This window comes from Vipera ursinii (genome assembly GCF_947247035.1).
Source record: "Vipera ursinii genome assembly, chromosome: 3".
NCBI lineage: Eukaryota > Metazoa > Chordata > Lepidosauria > Squamata > Viperidae > Vipera > Vipera ursinii.
The window spans coordinates 203537700-203557184 of NC_139516.1; the positions used below are offsets into that span (position 1 = coordinate 203537700).

Below are 19485 nucleotides of genomic sequence, written 5' to 3' on the forward strand. Positions count from 1 at the left end.
ACTGATGTAAGTCGAGGACTACCTGTAAAACCTTATAAAGTGCAAGATTTCCCTTTCACTTTGGTTATGAAAAGGCCAAAAGGTGTATCTAAGCATCTAAGCATCTTTCAGTGTGGAAAGCCTTCTGGCGAGCATTTACATTCCAAGCTTATAAAACCAACCCGTCCTGTAGATCTGTAAAGATGAAGGGTGAAACTGGTTTACTCATCAATAAGAAAAAACCTTAAATTGACCTTTGACATCCCGAAGTAAGACAAAGTAATCTTGTTACGTATTTCTTTTTTAAGTGAAGACAGAACTGCAAAATGCAATTGTATGTCATTCTTACATTTTAATTCAAATTTGGTTCACTGATGTTTCAAACACTTAAGAATCCACTGATTTACATTCACTAACAAACTAGGGGACAATCTTTAGGAAACATAACCATAATTATTACAACTTTTCATTTAAGGGAAGGTTCTCGTTGTGGATGTCACGTTCTATTCATTATTAACTTTTTGTTCAATCGGTGTGCAATCAAGAAGATCCTGCCATCCAAGGAAAATCCTCTTCTTCCTCTTCTGTTACTAGAGTGTGTGTGTGTGTGTGTGTGTGTGTGTGTGTGTGTGTGTGTGTGGTTTCTTGCACTGGATAATGGAATAAACCTATGGATTTCTCCCATGTTTTCTTGTGCTCAACAATTTCTCTTGGAGAATCAGATGGATTTACAAATAGATTTAAGGCACTTCTGTTTCAATGCTAGAAAAAAAAAAGAAAAAGGGTCAATTCAATGCAGAGAAAGAAATTCATATTTAGACAGAAGGGAATATTTGTTGCTAGGGTTGAATCAGGTTCCTTGGTGCTGACTGAGCTTGGTGGTTTTCTTGTAGATGTTTCATTACCCAGCTAGGTAACATCATCAGTGTTAGAAGGGAGTGGTGTTCGTTCTGTTTATATATATAGTTTGCCCTATCAATGTTGGTGGGAATGTTCTTGGACAGTGATTAGGATGCTGTTTACTATTGGATTGTTTGTTTCTTGAAAACTCCTTAATTGCACCAAACATGGACAGAGTTAATCATAATTTCAAAGGGGAAACTCTAAGCATCCTAGACCAAGCTAGGTGCAAAAATATAGAGAATTTCTTGAAGCCTGACACTTAGACGAATCAGCAATCGAAAGGCAAATAGAGATAAACAACAGCTACATACCATTCAAAAAAGACAATTTTTTAAAAATCTAAACAAAAGACCAAAACACCAGCAATCAACACCCAGATAGGTAGAGATTAACATCAGGATTAATTCCAGAAAAACAATCAAGCAGTAAACAACACCCCAATGAAAGAGCTACCAACTCAGACAAACAATCCAACAATAAATAACAACCTAATTAAGGAACTACCAAGAGCGCTCCCACCAACGCTGACAGAACAAGTCACTGATATGTAAAGAGAGAACAAATCCCACTCTCCCTTAACACTGGTGATATTACCTAGTTGGGTAATGAAAGGTCTGCAAGAAAACAAGCTGAAAGAGCACCAAGGGTCCCGCAGACTTAGTGAACTTTCATAGTTCCCTGGATCTATTGTGGGTCTCCACCTTCTCTCTCTACAAAATAACTTCAACGATTTGAACATGTCAAAAGTGCAGTAAAGGGGCCAAGTCACTCATAAACAACCATCAGGGAAACTAGGATTGGTTTCCCTCTCTTCCCATTTCCCCATTCTTCTGCCAAAACCTGCTGGTGGAAAGTTACAAAACTAAAGAAAAGTCTGGGATAGTTTATTGCTGTAACCCCGTTAGTAGAGTTCTTAGGAGGATGTGCTATTATGGTGCCATCCTACCCAAGACACGTTGAACCCCAATGGGCATTGAGCAAAATCCCACTGAAATAGACTAGATGGGAATGTTTACTTACTCTTAGAATAAGTTGATCTCTTGACCTTTTCGCAAATAAATCCTGCATTTTTAAAGAACCATGGATAGTTTTCAACGCAGTACCTAAAATGCGAAACGAAATCAAAAGATGAATAGGATGTGTTTTGAATTGTGTATTCTTGGATTGAAATCCTTAGCTGATGTCTGTGACTAAAGTAACAAACATACTTGGCTTCCAAACATGAGTGTAACATTGCTTTCATTGCTGAAATATAGTACAGAAATACAACATCTTAAGGACTTCTGCAAATCAATTCTTACTCCAAGGCTACTGAAACCACAGCTCCAACTCTTCCTTTGCTTTTAACTCCGCAATAGATTTTATTTGAACAGAAGTTCCTTTTATTTTTCCTGTATTCTCTCTGAGGTCTTGTTATTTCTCCTATGCTTCTGAGATGAAAGCCGATATGCTAATTCCTTGCTAAGGTCACAATAAATTTATTGGGTGATAAATTCAGAACCAAGGATTGGATTTAGAAATCTAGCTGTTTTGCACTCCCTGAAAAGACCAAAAAAAGAAAAAAAAAAAGCCCAGGAAGAAAATAACCAATGGGGTCATTAATCTTACAGCTCCCTGCAACAAAATTTAGTTATCTTTCTCCCAGGCTAAGAATTAGCTGTGTATTCAAATGGGAAATAAGGAGAGTAGACAACAACCGTCAACAGTTGCTTCTCCTCTGTAAATCTCTCTCACACATGAACCAAGGTGTCTGATTGCTGCACACAGAATATAGCTGACAGAAGACATATTAGGTAGCAGAGAACAATCAATCAGAATAGAGCTGGAAAGAACAGAACAGAACAGAACAGAACAGAACAGAACAGAACAGAACAGAACAGAATAGAATAGAATAGAGTATTTGCTGTTTCTTCTTTGCACAATCATAACATTCTGTTCTTATCAGCTGATAGTATGGATGGTAGACTGGGTTGTCTTCATATATTTTATGGCTTTGTTATTAATTCTTAATGGTTTTACTTGGACTGTGTTGCAAACCATACTGTCTGAACAGATCAAAGAAATTGCCTGATCTTCCTGGTTCTGTCAAGCTGAGGAAGCTTGATTTTTACTTATTAACCTGGAATCACTTTTGTTCTATTAATGCCCATTCATCAAATCTGACAAGATGCCTTTTCATGGTATTAAGCTCATAAAATCAAATCTCAAGTTGCCAAATGCAGCTGGTGTTCTGGTCCTATTCCTCAGGTTTCTACACTCAGAATTTCAGGTGCCAAAATATCTTACGATTTACCTAGAAATTTCAATATAATCTCAAGGAAACATTCTTAAATTCCTTCCCTCATATGCTGTGAGCCTGTTTGAGGTAGTGGAGGTTCAACAGAAGGATGGATTTTCCTTTGCAGAACCATCTTTGGGCCATTTCTTCCTCAGTGACTTCTGGTATCTTCATGGTATTATCCACCATTACCGAAGTGACATAAGCCTGGCCTCACTGGTGTAGTTTGGAAAACCATGGTTTTCTAGAAGGTGCTAGAAGTTTCCTGATGACTCAGGGTGAAAACATGCAAGAGAAGGTTTATGTCCAGTGGTGATAGCCAAAGCTTGCTGCTAGAAAAAGACATGTTTTGTGGCAATCTCACCAAAGCTTGATAAGAAAAGATGGAGGAAGTAGAGTTTAGGACAGACTATAAAGATCCAGAAACTAACATGGGGGATTGATTTTCTTCTAAAAAGCATGGAGCTCTCTTGCTTCAAGCATCAACTTGGAAGGAGTATCTCCTTCAACTCTTCACCAAAACAAAGGTCCCTTGTGAGAATTTGCACAACTCGTAATATCTAGATTCCTGACTAAGAACTTAGATGAGACCATTTTTAAATTTACCTCATAGCGTGATCCCTTGAGTAGCTCCGGTCTCTGGTACAGAAGCACCGCTGATAAAACTTGCACAGCTCCATAACGCAAGGATTCAGCTTTTGAACTGTGAGGGGTGGCACAGTCACCAAATTGCCTTTTTTGATGACCTGTGTGCATTCTAGAGGGGAAAAAAGGATGTAATCCCAAAGTAGTCCATGGGATGGACATTTTGCTGTTGTGGAATAAGACATTTGTTGGCACATCTGAGTACTTTTATTTAAAGAAAGAACATGTTTTTGCACAGAGAAAATCAATGTTCTGGAGTTTTGTTTTAAGTTGCCGACACCACAACACACAACCATTCTGGGAGCTCACCTTCTTATGTAACATCTGAGTGAAGATTTCTGGGACTACTGTAAGTTGTAAAATTGCTCCATTATGGATTCTGTGGGACCTCAGAGAAGAAATGTGGTTTCTTCATTCATTCCAAACTCATTTTAAATATATATATATATTAAAAAATCATCATTTATGGCAGTGGTTGCTCTTTAGAAGCACTTTCCTCATACATTTAGTTCAACCCACTTTCCTCTTAAGTTTCATAAATAAATAAGTTCCCTTAAACTACTTGGGGTTTCCTTCCAAATTAATGTCTATGGAGATTCTAAGTTCCCATTTGCACTATTCAGGTGACCCTGAGGGCACAAATAAACCTCCAAGTGGTCTCAATTACTCTCAGAAAGAGTGCTAACAACCAGACGATGGCAAAGAAATATAAATCCTTCCATTCTCCACTATTCAGTCAGAACTGAAGATGCTTCTTGGTTAAGAAGCGAAATGCCTCCTAGCAAAAAGAAGAAAGTCCAGTGGAGTTTTGAAAAAGCACATTTGGGATTCCCAAATTAACATGCAACATATGGCAGCCCAAGTTCTCATCAGCTTTGTAAGCTAACTGATCTTTCTCAGTAACCCAAATAATGTCTCCTTAAAGGTAGGAAGTATCCGAACCTTCCTCCAATCTCACATCTTCTCTCTCTCTGCTCCTGGAAGAGGAGCCTTATCAAAACTCAACTTTTTCTCTTGGGATTTGATTCCCCCAGGATCGTGCTTAGCATTCTTCATGACTTTGAATGGGTTACATGATCAGAGAGGTGGGGAAGTGCCCCCCCCCCATGTAATGAAGGCCTGATGACATATGCCTGAGCTATCAGAAGCAGCCGTGAAGTTAATACAAAATGGCATTTAATTACACCAGAAGAGGAAAAACAAATTCAAGACAAAGAATCATGTACAGTACTTGACAAGCTATCAAGGGAAGGGGCTAGAAGGATTTCAGGTCTGCTACAGAACAAACAGTGTGACCTTGGTCAGATTGTCACTCCTTGGATGAACTTATCTTAAGAGAGTTGTTGCAAAAATTAAACGGGGAGTGAACTGAACTCTGAGTAAATCAAAAACATAAACTTTTCCTTTATGTTTAATTGAGCAATGTATCAAAGTGTGCATTGGAAACTACAGTCCAAACTACAGGTAGGAAGTGTAGGAAGACAGCACACACACAGAGAGAAAGAAATATTTTGGGGGATATTAAAAAGGCAGAATATATTTCCTCAAAGAAGTAATGGAGAAAATCTTAGGCGGAAACCACCATCCAAGTCTCTCTGTCCCAAGCAGAAACCAACTTTGTAGAAATGCAGATTTGATAATCTTTTCAGAAAGACTGGAGCCAGGAAGCTTGGAGCTGATAGGATTAGAAAGACAAAGACCCCTAGAACCACCAACCCCTCACCCAAAAATCCAACACAGCCCCAGAGAAGCAGGACATGATCTTTAGGACATAATAGGGTTAACCCACCCCATCAGAATACAAAAAGGGCACACTGAATCTCAGGTCAAAGTTCATGCCACAGGAACACGAACAACTCCAAACACAAAAGCCCAAGAAGGTATAAAAACCCACCACTCCCAGCTCCATGTGGTCAGCCACCCTAGAAAAAAGCTGCTGTCACTGAAGTTTCTGGCAACTTCATAAAGAACCTTCTTTCCAAACAGCCTCCATTTTGTTTATCGCTAGCTTGGACTGGACCCTGATGAAGATTTTTCTTTCAACAGAAGCTAAACCCAAAATGTAAGGTTTGGTCACTCCTTCTCTTAAAGCAAACAGATATCTACAACTTCCACTTTCTCCTATTGCAAATGTCCTATTTAAAACATTCAGTAACACAAGCAATTTATTGTTTTCTTTTTTTTAATCACAAATACAATTTGCCTGTTCAGGTAGTCCTTGGCTTACAACCGTTTGAAGTTAAAATGACACTGAAAAACATGACTTGTGACCATTTTTCACACATATGATGGTTGCAGCATTCCCCCATGGTCACATGATCAAAATTCAGGCACTTGACAACTGACTCTTATTTATGACAACTGCAGTGTCCCAGGGTCATGTGATCACCCTTTGTGACCCTCTGACAAGCAAAGCCAATGAGAAGCCAGATTCACTTAAATATGACCAATTTAACAACTGGACTGGTTCATTTAAAAGCTGTGGCATTGTAAAATGGGAGAAAACTCACTTAACAACTGTCTTGTTTAGCCACAGAAATTTTGGGCTCAACTCTGATCATGAGGACTAACTGTAGTTCTTACAATACAGGTGACATATACTCAGAAGAGACACGAAGGACAGTTGTTCCGGAAATTTTTTTATTTATTATTTATTTATTATTAAATTTTTATACTGCCCTTCTCCCGAAGGACTCAGGGCGGTGAACAGGGCATATCTTAAAACTACAAAAGTACAAAAATTAAAAAAGAATTAAATTATTGCCCACAATAAAAACAATAACAATATATATAAATATTAAAAACCCTAAGTGATTCCCCATCAGGCCAGGCCAGCTTGTTCAAATAAATGGGTCTTTAACCCGCGCCGGAAGGAGCGGAGATCCGGTGCCATCCGGAGCTCAACCGGCAGCTGGTTCCACAAAGCCGGAGCGCCCACAGAGAAGGCCCTCCCCCTGGGGGCCACCAGCCGACATTCTCTGACTGGAGGCACCCTGAGGAGGCCCTCTCTGTGGGAACGCACGGGGCGGAGGGGAGTCGACGCTGGCAGCAGGTGGTCCCCGAGGTATTCCGGACCCATGCCATGTAAATGATGACAAAAACACAGATTTCCTTTTTTTAATATGATGAGTAAAATATTATGAATGTGAAACCTTTTGTATTGGACTGTTATCTTTTCAAGGTGGGATTTGGTTCATTCACAACAAAAGATCTGAAGCTTAGGGGCTCTCTGGGGAGAACAAAGAAATATCTTGTGGGGCCTTCAACATCTCTCAACCCTGTAGAAGAATCTCTCCTGGCAAAAAAAAGAAATAGACAGCTTTATCCGTAGGTGAGGAGATGCCTGCTCCCAAAGCCACTCCATTTTCTGTCACATTCTTGAACAGAAGCCAGGCAGAAAAAAATATATCATTTCCCCATACTTCAGGGGTGAGATGGTCAGGCGTGGTTGTGCCGATTCCAGAGACAATGGCCTTATTCTCTTCCAGCTCTCCATCCCTCATCACCTGTTTAAAATTAAAAAGTCATGTGCCAGCAATGATCAAGTTATATGCTTCAGTGGAAGAAAGCCAAAATGAACAAGGAAATTGTTGAGAAGAAAATGTATACCTGCTATTCCAGTCCAAGCACCTAGAAGAAGACTTCTCAATTCCTGCTTTCATCTCCCAGTTTTGACCAGCCTTTTAGTCCTGGTGGAAGTCTCAGAGAAATATCTTCAAAAGTCAGAAGTGAAAGCCCCTCTTTTTTCTTTTTTGTTATCCCCTGATTTTCTTCCTGTAGTCAACTCTTTAAGATCACTTCCTCACAGTTGACCTTTTGGGTTGAAGCTGGTTTTCATGGACTGCTTTTCATTACTGTATGTATGTCATTACTGTATGTATGTCTGAATCTTTCTTTTAAACAAAATGTGTGATAGAGAACTTGCTATTATTTTTAAGTAGCATCCACCGAATCTGTAGGGTCTATTTAATTTTCCAAGTCAAGAGCAGGCAACCTTATGTTCTACTGTATATATGTCTTGGGTTGCAACTCACACAATCCCTTGCTGACCATAACTGATAAGATCAAGACACCACATATCAGATTTAAATTACAGGAAACAGGTTTGATTGACAGTTAGAAAAGCTTCCTAGCTTTAACGGCAGTTCAACAGTGTAACCAATGATCAAAAGAGGTGGTGGACTCCATACAATGGATGGGTTGACATCATTCAGAGATGCTTCAATTTAGATGCTTGCACTGAGTAAAGAGTTGGATTCAGTGATCCCCAATGACATTTTCAATTCTGGGACTGGAACATTCTGTAAAATCCCAAATGTGGCAGGGGAGGAGGGCAATAAATGTCTATCTCCAGTCTTTGGATTTTTACAGTGATGGGTGTCCTTACTCCTATCAAAGGTTGTACTTCCAGAACGGTGGTCTCAGACACAATGCAGGCATGGAGTGGCCATCAACGAAGCAGACAGGATTGGTATTTGGTGTTGGCTTGTAATTCCGAGGAGCTTCAAGTAATCACAAAGAAGGGAATGGGAGCAGGATGTGTTGTGATTCCTCACCAGCCAGTGGATCCGGCAGCTGAGTCTGAGGAATAAGATGAGGAGGAGGGGCCTGGAGTGACTAGAGTCAGAGGAAGGCTCTGAAGAACTCCAAGACTTAGTCAGACGAGGAGCCTGGCCCCTCTACTCACACTCAGGCTGAGACACAGCTGTTCTGGGAGCCTGAGTTGGGCAGTGATGAAGCACAGTTGGGACAAATCCAGGATGCACGGGAGCGCAGACAAGAGAAGCGAGTAGGACAGAGGAATGCAATGGGGTGGCTCCAAGGGCAAAGGAGAAGGCATTAGGAAGCCACAATTTGGCTGAATTATAAAAGGGAAGGTGTGGGAGGTGCTGGTTGCCAAAGGCAACTGTTCGTGTTGAGGATCGAGTTTCTGTGGACTGTGTTTGTTTGCCTTGGACATTGACTCAGGTCTGTGAGAATAAAAGGGGTTGGTTTTTTCTTATGCCTGTTTCTTAGAAGAGGGGTTTTTCCTTGTGAGCATAACAAGGACTCATGTAGACTGGGACAGAACAGGATGAAACCCAAGGCCTGCAAAATGCTTACTTATTGAGACTGAAAGCAAATAGTAGGACAATATGAGAGAATTAATCTAATTGCTCCAGTTGTTGCTTCTGTTCTTAGGGAGGTGGGCCATACAGTCTATTCCACAAGCCAGTTATCCACAGAAAAGATCTATAAATCTATAAAAGATCACATAAATCATTGACTCTATAAATCATGCAGCAATCCAGTCATGGATTATAGGTACAATCCAGTCAAATTAAACCTTGCAATATAATATCTTCTGTTCATAAACCCCTATACAAGCCCTTTAAGCTTGGTGGAGCTAATTTTTAGGCAATTAGAATATTAAGGTAAAGGTAAAGGTTCCCCCGCACATGCGTGCTAGTCATTTACGACTCTAGGGGCTGGTGCTCATCTCTGTTTCAAAGCCGAAGAGCCAGCACTTGTCCGAGGACATCTCTGTGGTCATGTGGCCGGCATGACTAGACGCCAAAGGCGCACGGAACGCTGTTACCTTCCCACCATAGTGGTCCCTGTTTTTCTACTTGCATTTTTACGTGATTTCGAACTGCTAGGTTGGCAGATGCTGGGACGAGTAACAGGTACTCACTCTGCTACGTGGCACTCGGGATTCAACCTGCCAAACTGCTGACCTTTTGATTGACAAGCTCAGTGTCCTGAGCCACTGTGTCCATTTTAGTGTGTGTGTGTATGTGTATATGTATATGTATGTATTTATCTGAGTAATATTTAGATAACTATATGTAGAATTCCAAATGTTCATTGCTACAATGGTATATTATATTTTGTTCCTTCTCTTTTCTACTATATTTTTCATTTTTACGCATAGTTTTAAATGCATGGGATTCGACCTGCCAAACTGCCAACCTTCTGATCGACAACCTCAGCATCCTAACCCACTGAGCCACTGCATCCCTAATTAGAATATTACTGTAACCTTAACAGCCCTGATTCACATTGTCCCATGTTTTCAAAGACAACTTCCCTATATTGTACTGGCAGAAAAAATGGATTTTTACTCTTATCAACCCAAGGCTAAACAGAAGACTGCTCAAATTTCACTTTAGAAATTCAGCTCTGAATTATTTTAAGGCCCCTTTAACTCTTATGGATGGTTGGTTGGATCCTATTTTTTCTGATAAGCTTGCCAAATCCAGCCCACCATTCCTTTTCCAACCTCCCCTTAAACATCCCATAGGATCCATGCAAAATTAACAAAATCACATAGGCATGATTTGTAAGATGTCCATTCAATGCAAAAGAAGCACAGGGTGCTTAAAGCAGGACAGACCTGCGCCTCAGCCTAAATCTTCATAATCTATATCAACATACCTTACAGATTTTTTAAATTGCATAGATATTATGCAATACCTATGACACTATGAATTCAGCCTACCAGCCAGTCCTAGGACATGACAGTTGCAGATAATCTTATAACCATATCTGAGGCCAGAATTAGAGTTGTAACCCTGAGCAATCATTAAGCAGGTCACCATGATCTTGTGGCCAATTTTTACCATTTTGTAGTGGTCAAGAAGCAAACACCATGGTTGTTTAAAAAAATTCCAGAGTCATTCAACGCCCTGAGTCCTTCGGGAGAAGGGCGGTATAAAAATTTAATTAAATAAATAAATAAATAAATAAATTAAGCAAACACCACAAATACACCAGCAAAAATTGTCAAACATCTCACATGACTATAAGCTGCAAACAGCCATAAATGCGAATCAAATGCCAAGAGGCCAAAAAGCAACCGTGTAACCATAGGCAGGGGAGAGGGTGTGAGAAATTAAAAATCAGTCATAAGTGTTGTGATTCCTCACCAGCCAGTGGATCCGGCAGCTGAGTCTGAGGAATCAGAGGAAGAGGAGGGGCCTGGAGTCACATTAGAGTCAGAGGAAGGCTCTGAGGAGCTCCAAGACTTACAGTCTGACAAGGAGCCTGGCCCCTCTACTCGCACTCAGGCTGAGACACAGCTGTGCTGGGAGTCTGAGTTGGACAGTAATAAAGCACAGCTGGGAAATATGCAGGATGCACGAAAGCACTGACAAGAAAAGAGAGTAGGACAGAGGAATGCAATGGGGTGGCTCCAAAGGCAAAGGAGAAGGCATTAGGAATCCATGCCTTGGCTGAATTATAAAAGGGGAGGTGTGGGAGGTGCTGGTTGCCAAAGGCAACTGTTCATGTTGAGGATCGAGTAAAGGAGTTGGTTTTTCTTGGCATTCCTGCCTGCTTGTTGGAAGAGGGGTTTCTCCTTGTGAGCATAGCAAGGACTCACATAGGCTGGGACAGAACAATAAGTACCTTTTGGGGGAGGTCTGTTTTAACTTCAAAGTGACTGGTCAACTACCTGTACTCTAATCGTCCTCAACCCGATATCCTCCAAGCGTGTAAATTTGGATTCCCAGAACTCTCTAATTGAGCCATGGTCATTTGCCAGGATTCTGGGAGATAAGATCCATTCATTTGTTGAGAGTCAGCATTCCCAGCAAGTGATTCAGTTTGGTCTAGATGTTAAGGCACCAGGCTACAAACCAGGAGATGCTGAGTTCTAGTCCCACCGTAGGCATGAAAGCCAGCTGAGTGACTTTGGAACAATCAACAGGAGACTGTGAGTTCTAGTCATGCCTTAGGCAAAAAAGCCAGCTGGGTGACTTTGAGCCAATCACCAGGAGACTGTGAGTTCTACTCCTGTCTTAGGCATGAAAGCCAGCTGGGTGACTTTGGGCCAATCCCCAGGAGACTGTGAGTTGTAGTCCTGCCTTAGGCATGAAAGGAATTGATCACCAAGTAGTCATCATTTGTTTGCAGTTACAGCAGCAAAAGGTGGTGCCAGCTGGGTGACTTGGGCCAATCACCAGGTGACTGTGAGTTCTAGTCCCACATTAGGCATGAAAGCCAGCTGGTCACGAAAGCCCGTTGGCTGAATATGGGCCAATCACCAGGAGATGGTAAGTTCTAGTCCTGCCTTAGCCATGAAAGCCAGCTGGGTGACTTTGGGCGTCAGTCAGTCTCAGCTCACCTCACCTCATGAGTTGTTGTTGTGAGGAAAATAGGATGAGGAAGGAGTACGCTCATTCCCCAAGCTATTTATAAAAATAATAAAGGTGGGATATAAATTAATAAATCAATATTTTTTAAAATTTGTTGCATTTGTGCCAGCAGACAAAATAGCTGCAGCACTTGACCATCTGCCATTGCTGATGGAAATGTGCCCATTCCAAGAAAAGTAAAAATAAGGAAAGCCAGCAGCCGAAGGCTCAGCTTGCAAGTCAATTTGTTGCTTGAAATAGAATCTTCCAAGTTAAGACTGGCGATTTGTTGGCAACACCGGGTGCTTTTGTGACCAAGAGATGAGCGGGAGAAAATGCTACTCAAAAGATCCATTTTAAAGGGCCCAAACTTGCAGAGACAACCTCAAGGGAATGTGAGCTAATAGGGTCAGGGGTTTGAAGAATGCAATTATACAATAAATCGGACACCCAAGCTTTTGGCCTCCCCTCTTCCGTTCAGAGAATTCAGCCGATTCCACTAAATTCAACCTAAGCTTGAGATCCTAGCTTGCTATGCAGGGAACATACTTCAAACTTTGCTTGAAGTTTGTGCAATTTCTCCTGCCCATTTTTTCCTAGAGATATCCTGTTAGAACAACAGAGGTACACACTGGCACAGGAGCGTCTTATGTTCAGGTAAGCATTTGTGAATCTCCTACAATATTAGCATATTATCTTTGTTCTTCTGTTTCTTTCACCAATGGCCCTGCTTCTGAAATAAAATATGGACCAGGCATGATTTTTTGCCCTTTAAAGGAAGGGATTGCAAACTTTTACAGCAAGTTTTCCGTCTGCTTTCTTCAAGTCCTGTTAATCAGGTTAGCAGTCAGAGCCAGGTTGAACTAAAAGATATAATCCACGGAGAGCAAAATTTCATTTTTCTTTTGCAGCTCAAAAGCAGTAAAGCAAGGCCGTATCTCAAACAAGCAGAGCTCTCCGGTTTAAAGCAATATCAGGGGCACAGATAATAAGCTTAAGGACTAGAAGATTGAAATGCTTTTAGTATTCCCACGTGATGATTCGGAACAAAAGAAGAAGAGGCAGGAATGAACACGAAGCTCAGGACAAAAGGGATGAATATGAAATGTGGAATTTGAGTGGTGAAAATAGCAGCTGGGATGTCCGTAGCAATTATTTTCTGCATCAAAATGGAATTTCCATGCATGGAGGCTGTGGGAACAAAGCATAACAGTCCTCCAGGTGTATGTCGTGTTTGGTAGCTCAAAAGAAAAATACTTACTAGAATTCACCTTTGATAAGCTGTCACTGTTAGGCCTTTGTGTCACAAGGGCAGGTAGGAGTGTGTTTCCTGTCACTGAAAAGAGAATTAGAAGACAACACATTAGCAAGGATGGATTGTGAATTGCACTGTTACAGTGGAGGTACCCACTAGGACTAGAGTTATGGGTCAAGCACTAGGTTTCTGAAGCTTGGCAATTTTTAAGAAGTCTGGACTTCAACTCCCAGAATTCCCCAGTCAGCATGACATTTGCATGCTGGGTATTTGAAGACAGGGCACATCCAGCATTTTCCTAGGACACATCCTGCAAGGATTCACACAACCTGCCCTGCCAATGAGATTATAATATTATATATCAGGGGTCTTCAAACTTGGCCCTTTTATGACTTGTGGACTTCAACTCCCAGAATTCCTCAGCCAGCATGCCTAGCTGAGGAATTTTGGGAGTTGAATTTTGGGAGTCATAAAAGGGCCAAGTTTGAAGACCCCTGGGCTAGACATAGCTAACTCCTCAACTATTCATCATACTATTCAGTCTCCAGACCCTTTTTAATCAACTTTGCCGCTCTTCTCTGCACTCTTTCTAGGTTGGAATGTGGCCAACTTACCTCAGCCAATTCACGGCAGCCAAGTCGCCATGGCCATTTTGTCATGGTCAATTCGTTGCATCCAACTCGCCGCGAGACAACTCACCACAGGACAATTCAACAATTCAGTTTAATGGATTGTTGAATTCATTTCTGTATTCATTTCTGCATCCTTTCTTTAATGCTTCTATCCCACCATTTCTTCAATGTAGAGTAAGTCTTATCCCACAGCAAGTTGCCCATGGAAAGTGGTCCCATGGAGTTGGCCATTACAAGTTGTCCTAAACCCGCAGCATTTTTTTTTTGTATCATGATGGCTGGAATTGGACAAAATATTCTAAGTGTGGCCTCAATGGTGCAATAAGATCATAGAGACGTTTTCCAAGGCCCTTTGAATAGTCCTTTTCTACACCTTCTCAAGTTCTGAAATATCCTTTGTTAAGGTGTGACAGATAGAATACTGCAGCATATGACACATAACAGTTGCAACTTACTAAAAGGAGGATGGGTCTTCAAGGCGACTGGTTTTTCTTCTGTAGATGGAGAAACCAATGGAAAAGGAACGCCCATTGCTAAAATTTTAAATAATAAAATCATTAGTCTGTTCCCAGCCAATCTCAATTAATCAAAATGAAATTTAAATTCTAGAACACTAGTAACAATAGGAGGGAAATTTGAACTAAATAGAACGTGTGGTTCTTAAGCTTAGATACCTTAAAATGATTTTCTGCTTGCATGAAGTAAAGCCTCTCTTAAAAACGTTTTCTGTACATATTCTTAAGGGTTTAAAAGTTTTACTAAAAAAAATAATAACAGCAATTAGCTGAAAGGAAAGTATACTTGCATAGTCTAGGATTCATTTCTTCATGCTGCGTTTGCTGTTAACATATATATTATTAAGAGATTAATTTGATATCCAGGTTTTTCAAGGAATAAAATTCCTCCACTTTTATCTACATGAGTTGGGCCCTTTCAGTTGAGAGATGTCTAAATAACTAAACTTGGTTTATAACTAATAACTAAGCTTGGTTGTCCCTGTGACATCGTCCCATGTATTGTGTGATCCCAAAAAGTTCAGGATCGCAAATATGAATAGTAAAAAAAAAAGAAACTAGCAGTGGTTGGGAAGGAAGGTGAATGGGTGAAGTTAAACCAAATGGGGGGAAAAAAGGCAGTTTGGTGTAGTGCAGAAGTCCCCAACCTTTTGGGCACCAGGGACCGGTTCCGTGGAGAGAGGTTTTTCCACGGACTGGAGGGTGTGTGGTTTTGTGCGCTGCCTGCATCCCACGGATGGGGCTTTGCTTGTTTGTGCATCCTGGTTACTGGCATGCAATGGCCCAGTACTGGTCCATGGACCGGGGGTTGGAGACCCCTGGTGTAGTGGTCAAGGCATCAGGCTAGAAACAAGGTGATCAGGAATTCTAATCCTACCTTAGGGATGAAGCCAGCTGGCTAACTTTGGACCATTCACTGAGAGACTGTGAGTTCTAGTCCGGTATTAAGTATGAAAGCTAGCGGGCTGACCTTAGGCCAGTCCCTCTCTTTCAACAAAAGGAAGCAAGCAGTGATAAACTGCTTCCAAAAATGTTGCCAAGAAACTTTCAGGGACTTATCCAGCCAGTTGCCAGGGATCAACAAAGGTACCAAAACAATAGGGAAAAGAAAAGCTTGGGAAACTTGGCAATGAACAAGAGAGCTGAAATGTTGGATATTTCCAGACTTTGAATGCTCACTTGGTACTGGCCGGGTCTTAGACAGAAAGTCTGACTGGATCAAAGGAGCTGAAGATAGAGATGGTTGGGCGGGAGAAATGTCCCATCCTGTTGAAGTATTTGTCTGCAACCGAGATGAGATCAGGGTAGAAGGACCCGGAGAACTTTTAAAAGTAGCAGAGTTTTGCCCTATTGTGAACTGCTGAGGGACTGCTTCATTCTCTTTCACAACGATGGTCTTAGCTTGTAAAGGTATCCTTGGGGCTGGAGAAAAAAAAAAAGAAAAGAACATACATCAACAGAGCTTTATGGAACATTTATGGTCTACCTTAATAGGTCTGCAGCTCCTGGAGATTAAATGTGGTGCGCTTTTGTCTTTTGATAATTTTCTTGGGAGGGAAGAGGGTTCATTGGTTTGAACGCATGGTCCTACTGCAATCAAACATACACCTCCAGTTCCCTGCCAATATTTTTTAGTTCAGCTCCATAGAATGACTCCACCTTGATTCAGATCTATGACAGCTCTCCTTTGTTTAGTTCCACAGCAAGATAATTCCTCTTTTTCTTTCAGTTCAGTACATACACTTTATCATTTACTCCTTCTACATTCCAAGATGCAATGTTCTGCAAGCTATGGGCTTCATCAGATGGGCCCGTAGATAGCCAGATCTGCTGTCCACCCTGAAAGTGGCTGAGTTCTCATACTACTTTTTACTAAGATAAAGTATAGCCTGTGTTAGTTCTGGCACATTTTGACCAGTAAACCACACGTACAACCAAACCCATTTTTAATCCATGCTCATGCTAGTTTGTGCAAGCTACAAACTCTATAAACTTGAAATGATCTTGCAATCTTTTTTCTTGTGTTCAACCGTGCCCAACTCTTGGAGACTCGGTGGACAAATCCCTCAAGTTTTCTTGGCAAGTTTGTTCAGAAGGAGGTTTGTCCTGGTCTCTCTCCTAGGGCTAAAAGGGTAGGACTACAACTTAGAGACTCCTGAATTCTAGGCTGTTGTCTTCACACACACAATATACTGATACACAATTCTGAATGTGTTCTAGGACTTAGAAAAATGGAAGATTGGAATGAAAATTATCTTAAGCAAGTAAAATCACTTAAAATAAACGTGAAAGTGTTACACCGTATGAAGCCAGGGATGGTTTGAGGAGTCTATAACTGATTGGTTGAAATTATTCATACCACACAACTATATAGCCTATGCAGACTCACTATGAGCTGGCAGAAACCTCGATGAAGTGCTGTAGATTTCTATAGAAGCAGGAGAAGACCTTGTCAAGGTTGTTTCAGCAGAGGGAGGACCAGATTCTTTGGAAGCATTGGTCTTCGGCCACCAGGAAGATTGTACCACTGGAACTTCGGATCCTTCTGCTTTTCCAGACTTCGGCCAATTTGACTGCTTTGTCAACAACAGGTCTTCTTTCAAGGTATCGGTCTGTGGCCAGCTAGGTACCTTTGGAGCTGAAAGATGTTAAACATATTTACTGTTTGTGGAATATGTTTCAGCTTCATGTGAATATCCGTACATTGGAGAAACAAAACAACCACTTCATAAACATATGGCACAACATAGGAGAACAAACCCATTGGCACTAGATTCAGCAGTCCATCTGCATTTAAAAGACAAAGGTCGCTCTTTCGAAGACTGCAAAGTCCACATTTTGGACAGAGAGGACCGCTGGTTTGAAAGAGGGGTCAAAGAGGCCATCTTTGTCAAAATTGAACAGCCCTCTCTCATCTGGGGGGGGGGAGGGACACGAAATCATCTATCTCCAGCCTACAACATGGTCCTTCCAGCAGTTCCAAGAAACTCCACACCCATTTGCACTACCCAGGGGACCCTGACAACACAGACAAACCTGTGGCATCAATGACTCTCTAAAAGAATGCAAATGACCAGCTGTCTGCAAGGAATAAAAATCCACCCATTCCCCACCATCCAGTCAGAGCTGAAGAAGCTTCTCGGATGAGAAGTGAAACGTCTTCAAAGGGAAAAAAAGAAAGTCCAGTTGCCTTGTGAAAAAGCGCCTTTGAGATTCCCCACGATCAGTGCTTTTTTTGTAAAAGAAAAAGGTGCCGGAACTCACACGTTATACAACCTGCCTTGCCTACCCTACAAGGTTCCATCCAAAAAAGGTGCCGGAACTCCATTCTGAGCGTTCTATGAGGAAAAAAGTCCTGCCCACGATTATATATAAAGGCTATTTGTGGATATTAGATCTCTAGGGATACCACTTGACATGCCCAATAGGCTAAATGTTGATATGATAAAATACTGAAAAGCAGACAGTTCAGCCCCCAAACAAAATGTAATGTTGATTCACTAGCTTGTGTCCAGGAAGTGTCTTCCCATACTTCCACCATCATTAGATCAGCAATCTTGTGAACATTCGTAGTCCACAAATCACCACATAAATCATAGGGATTGGATTTTATTGAAAAGTGTAAATATATCAGGGGGGGAAGGGGGAGATAGATGATAGATAAATGGAGGGAGGGAGGGAGGGGGAGGGAAGGAGGGAGGGAGGGATAAAACTTAATGGCTGTTACCAAATGGAATATGGAAAAACAGTGGCTGCATGTGAGCAGTGTTGACGTGTTGTGAGTGTTGTGTACTGGGTCCTTTGCTTGACAAGACAAGTGAGTTCAGGCAGCAACATGCTTTTATTGAGAACAGGAACTGAACTGGGAAACAGGGCTGCGAATGTAGCTATTTATACCCTGGCCTCTAGGTGGCGGCCAATAGGTTTAAAGCAACCTATTGCCACCCTAGAGGCAGCCAATGGCAGCGCTGGAGACGGGTTGTCTGAGGAGCTGGGAGCCGTTAGCCAGCTCCTTGCTTAAGCAACCTTCCAACATTCAAACCCACATCCTACACTCAGTAAAACAAGGCCCAATACATTACAGTGAGTATGGAGGCTGCAAACCCTAGCATTTACAGCTGGCTGATTCAAATCAGCTTACATGCCAGCTAGCTTGTCAATATATTTCCTGAGGACTGGGGTACCTCCGTCATGTGTATAACAATCGCATTCTTTCAGCTCCTCCTATTCCACCTAAGTTCTTTTAAAACATGAACAGATCTTCAAGAGGAAACCAAGGAATGAAATATGGACCTAGCTGACCATCAGTCTCAAAGAACTTGTGATTAAAGCGTCTAGAAATCTGGGAGAAAATAGAGGAACTTGCTGCAGAAAATCATCTTTGTAAAGTTAGGTAAGTCTAGCCCAGATTTTTAATTTTCTGGGTGGTACTAAGTTTATTGCTTTTTGTTCTTATTCCTTGTCCTCATTCCTCTTTCCATTTTCTTATTTCTCTATCTAAAAGGAAGAATATAGAATTTTGTGTAAAATTCTGAGCATATTTCACCCAAATCAAACTGTGAAATGCAGAGGCCAAAATGAAAATACTGAGCTTCTGGACTCTTTGCTCAAACTGGAAAAAAAATTAAACTTTGATTTTAGGTTTTGATGATTAGAATGGTTTTGTTCTTCTAGAAATGGCCTGAAATGTGGAGAAATGTAAAACTATGTAAAGCTGAGGTTTAAATTCTTTTTGTAATCTACTGCATTGGAAAAAAGTCAGGTCACTATTCTTTCTTTCTTTCTTTCTTTCTTTCTTTCTTTCTTTCTTTCTTTCTTTCTTTCTTTCTTTCTTTCTTTCTTTCTGCACCCTTGTTTTTCCCTCTCTTAGTTTTCTTTTGTTTCTTTTTATGTTTTTATCAGATAATAAACTTTAATATAAGGACTTTTTAAAAGATAGAGATCAAATTATTCAACTTTTGAGAAATAAAAGATTATTTTGTATATCCCTGGTAGTTTACAAAAAAAAAGACAGCAAGTAATAATCTTTTATGGCATGCAACAACTGTAACCTGGGTCTGCTCTTTCAGTATCTCTCATGTCAGAACTGGCTCCAATGAATATGCAGTTGTGGACTATTCTAATCCATCTTTTCATTGCCCAGTATTTCTCTCTCCTGAAT

At 41.0% G+C, this 19485-nt stretch overlaps 1 protein-coding gene across 1 annotated transcript in view; it reads right to left on the bottom strand.

The window, feature by feature from the left end:
- Positions 1–697: 697 nt before the first annotated feature.
- HHLA1 (HHLA1 neighbor of OC90) overlaps positions 698–19485 on the bottom strand; it is a gene marked incomplete at both ends in the record, with an annotated part of 48955 nt that continues 30167 nt past the window's right edge. Inside the window, 3 exons of the mRNA XM_083360343.1 lie at positions 698–741; positions 1903–1985; positions 3767–3917. Coding sequence (XP_083216469.1) covers positions 698–741; positions 1903–1985; positions 3767–3917 — 278 coding nt within the window. The remainder of the gene's footprint in view (positions 742–1902; positions 1986–3766; positions 3918–19485) is intronic.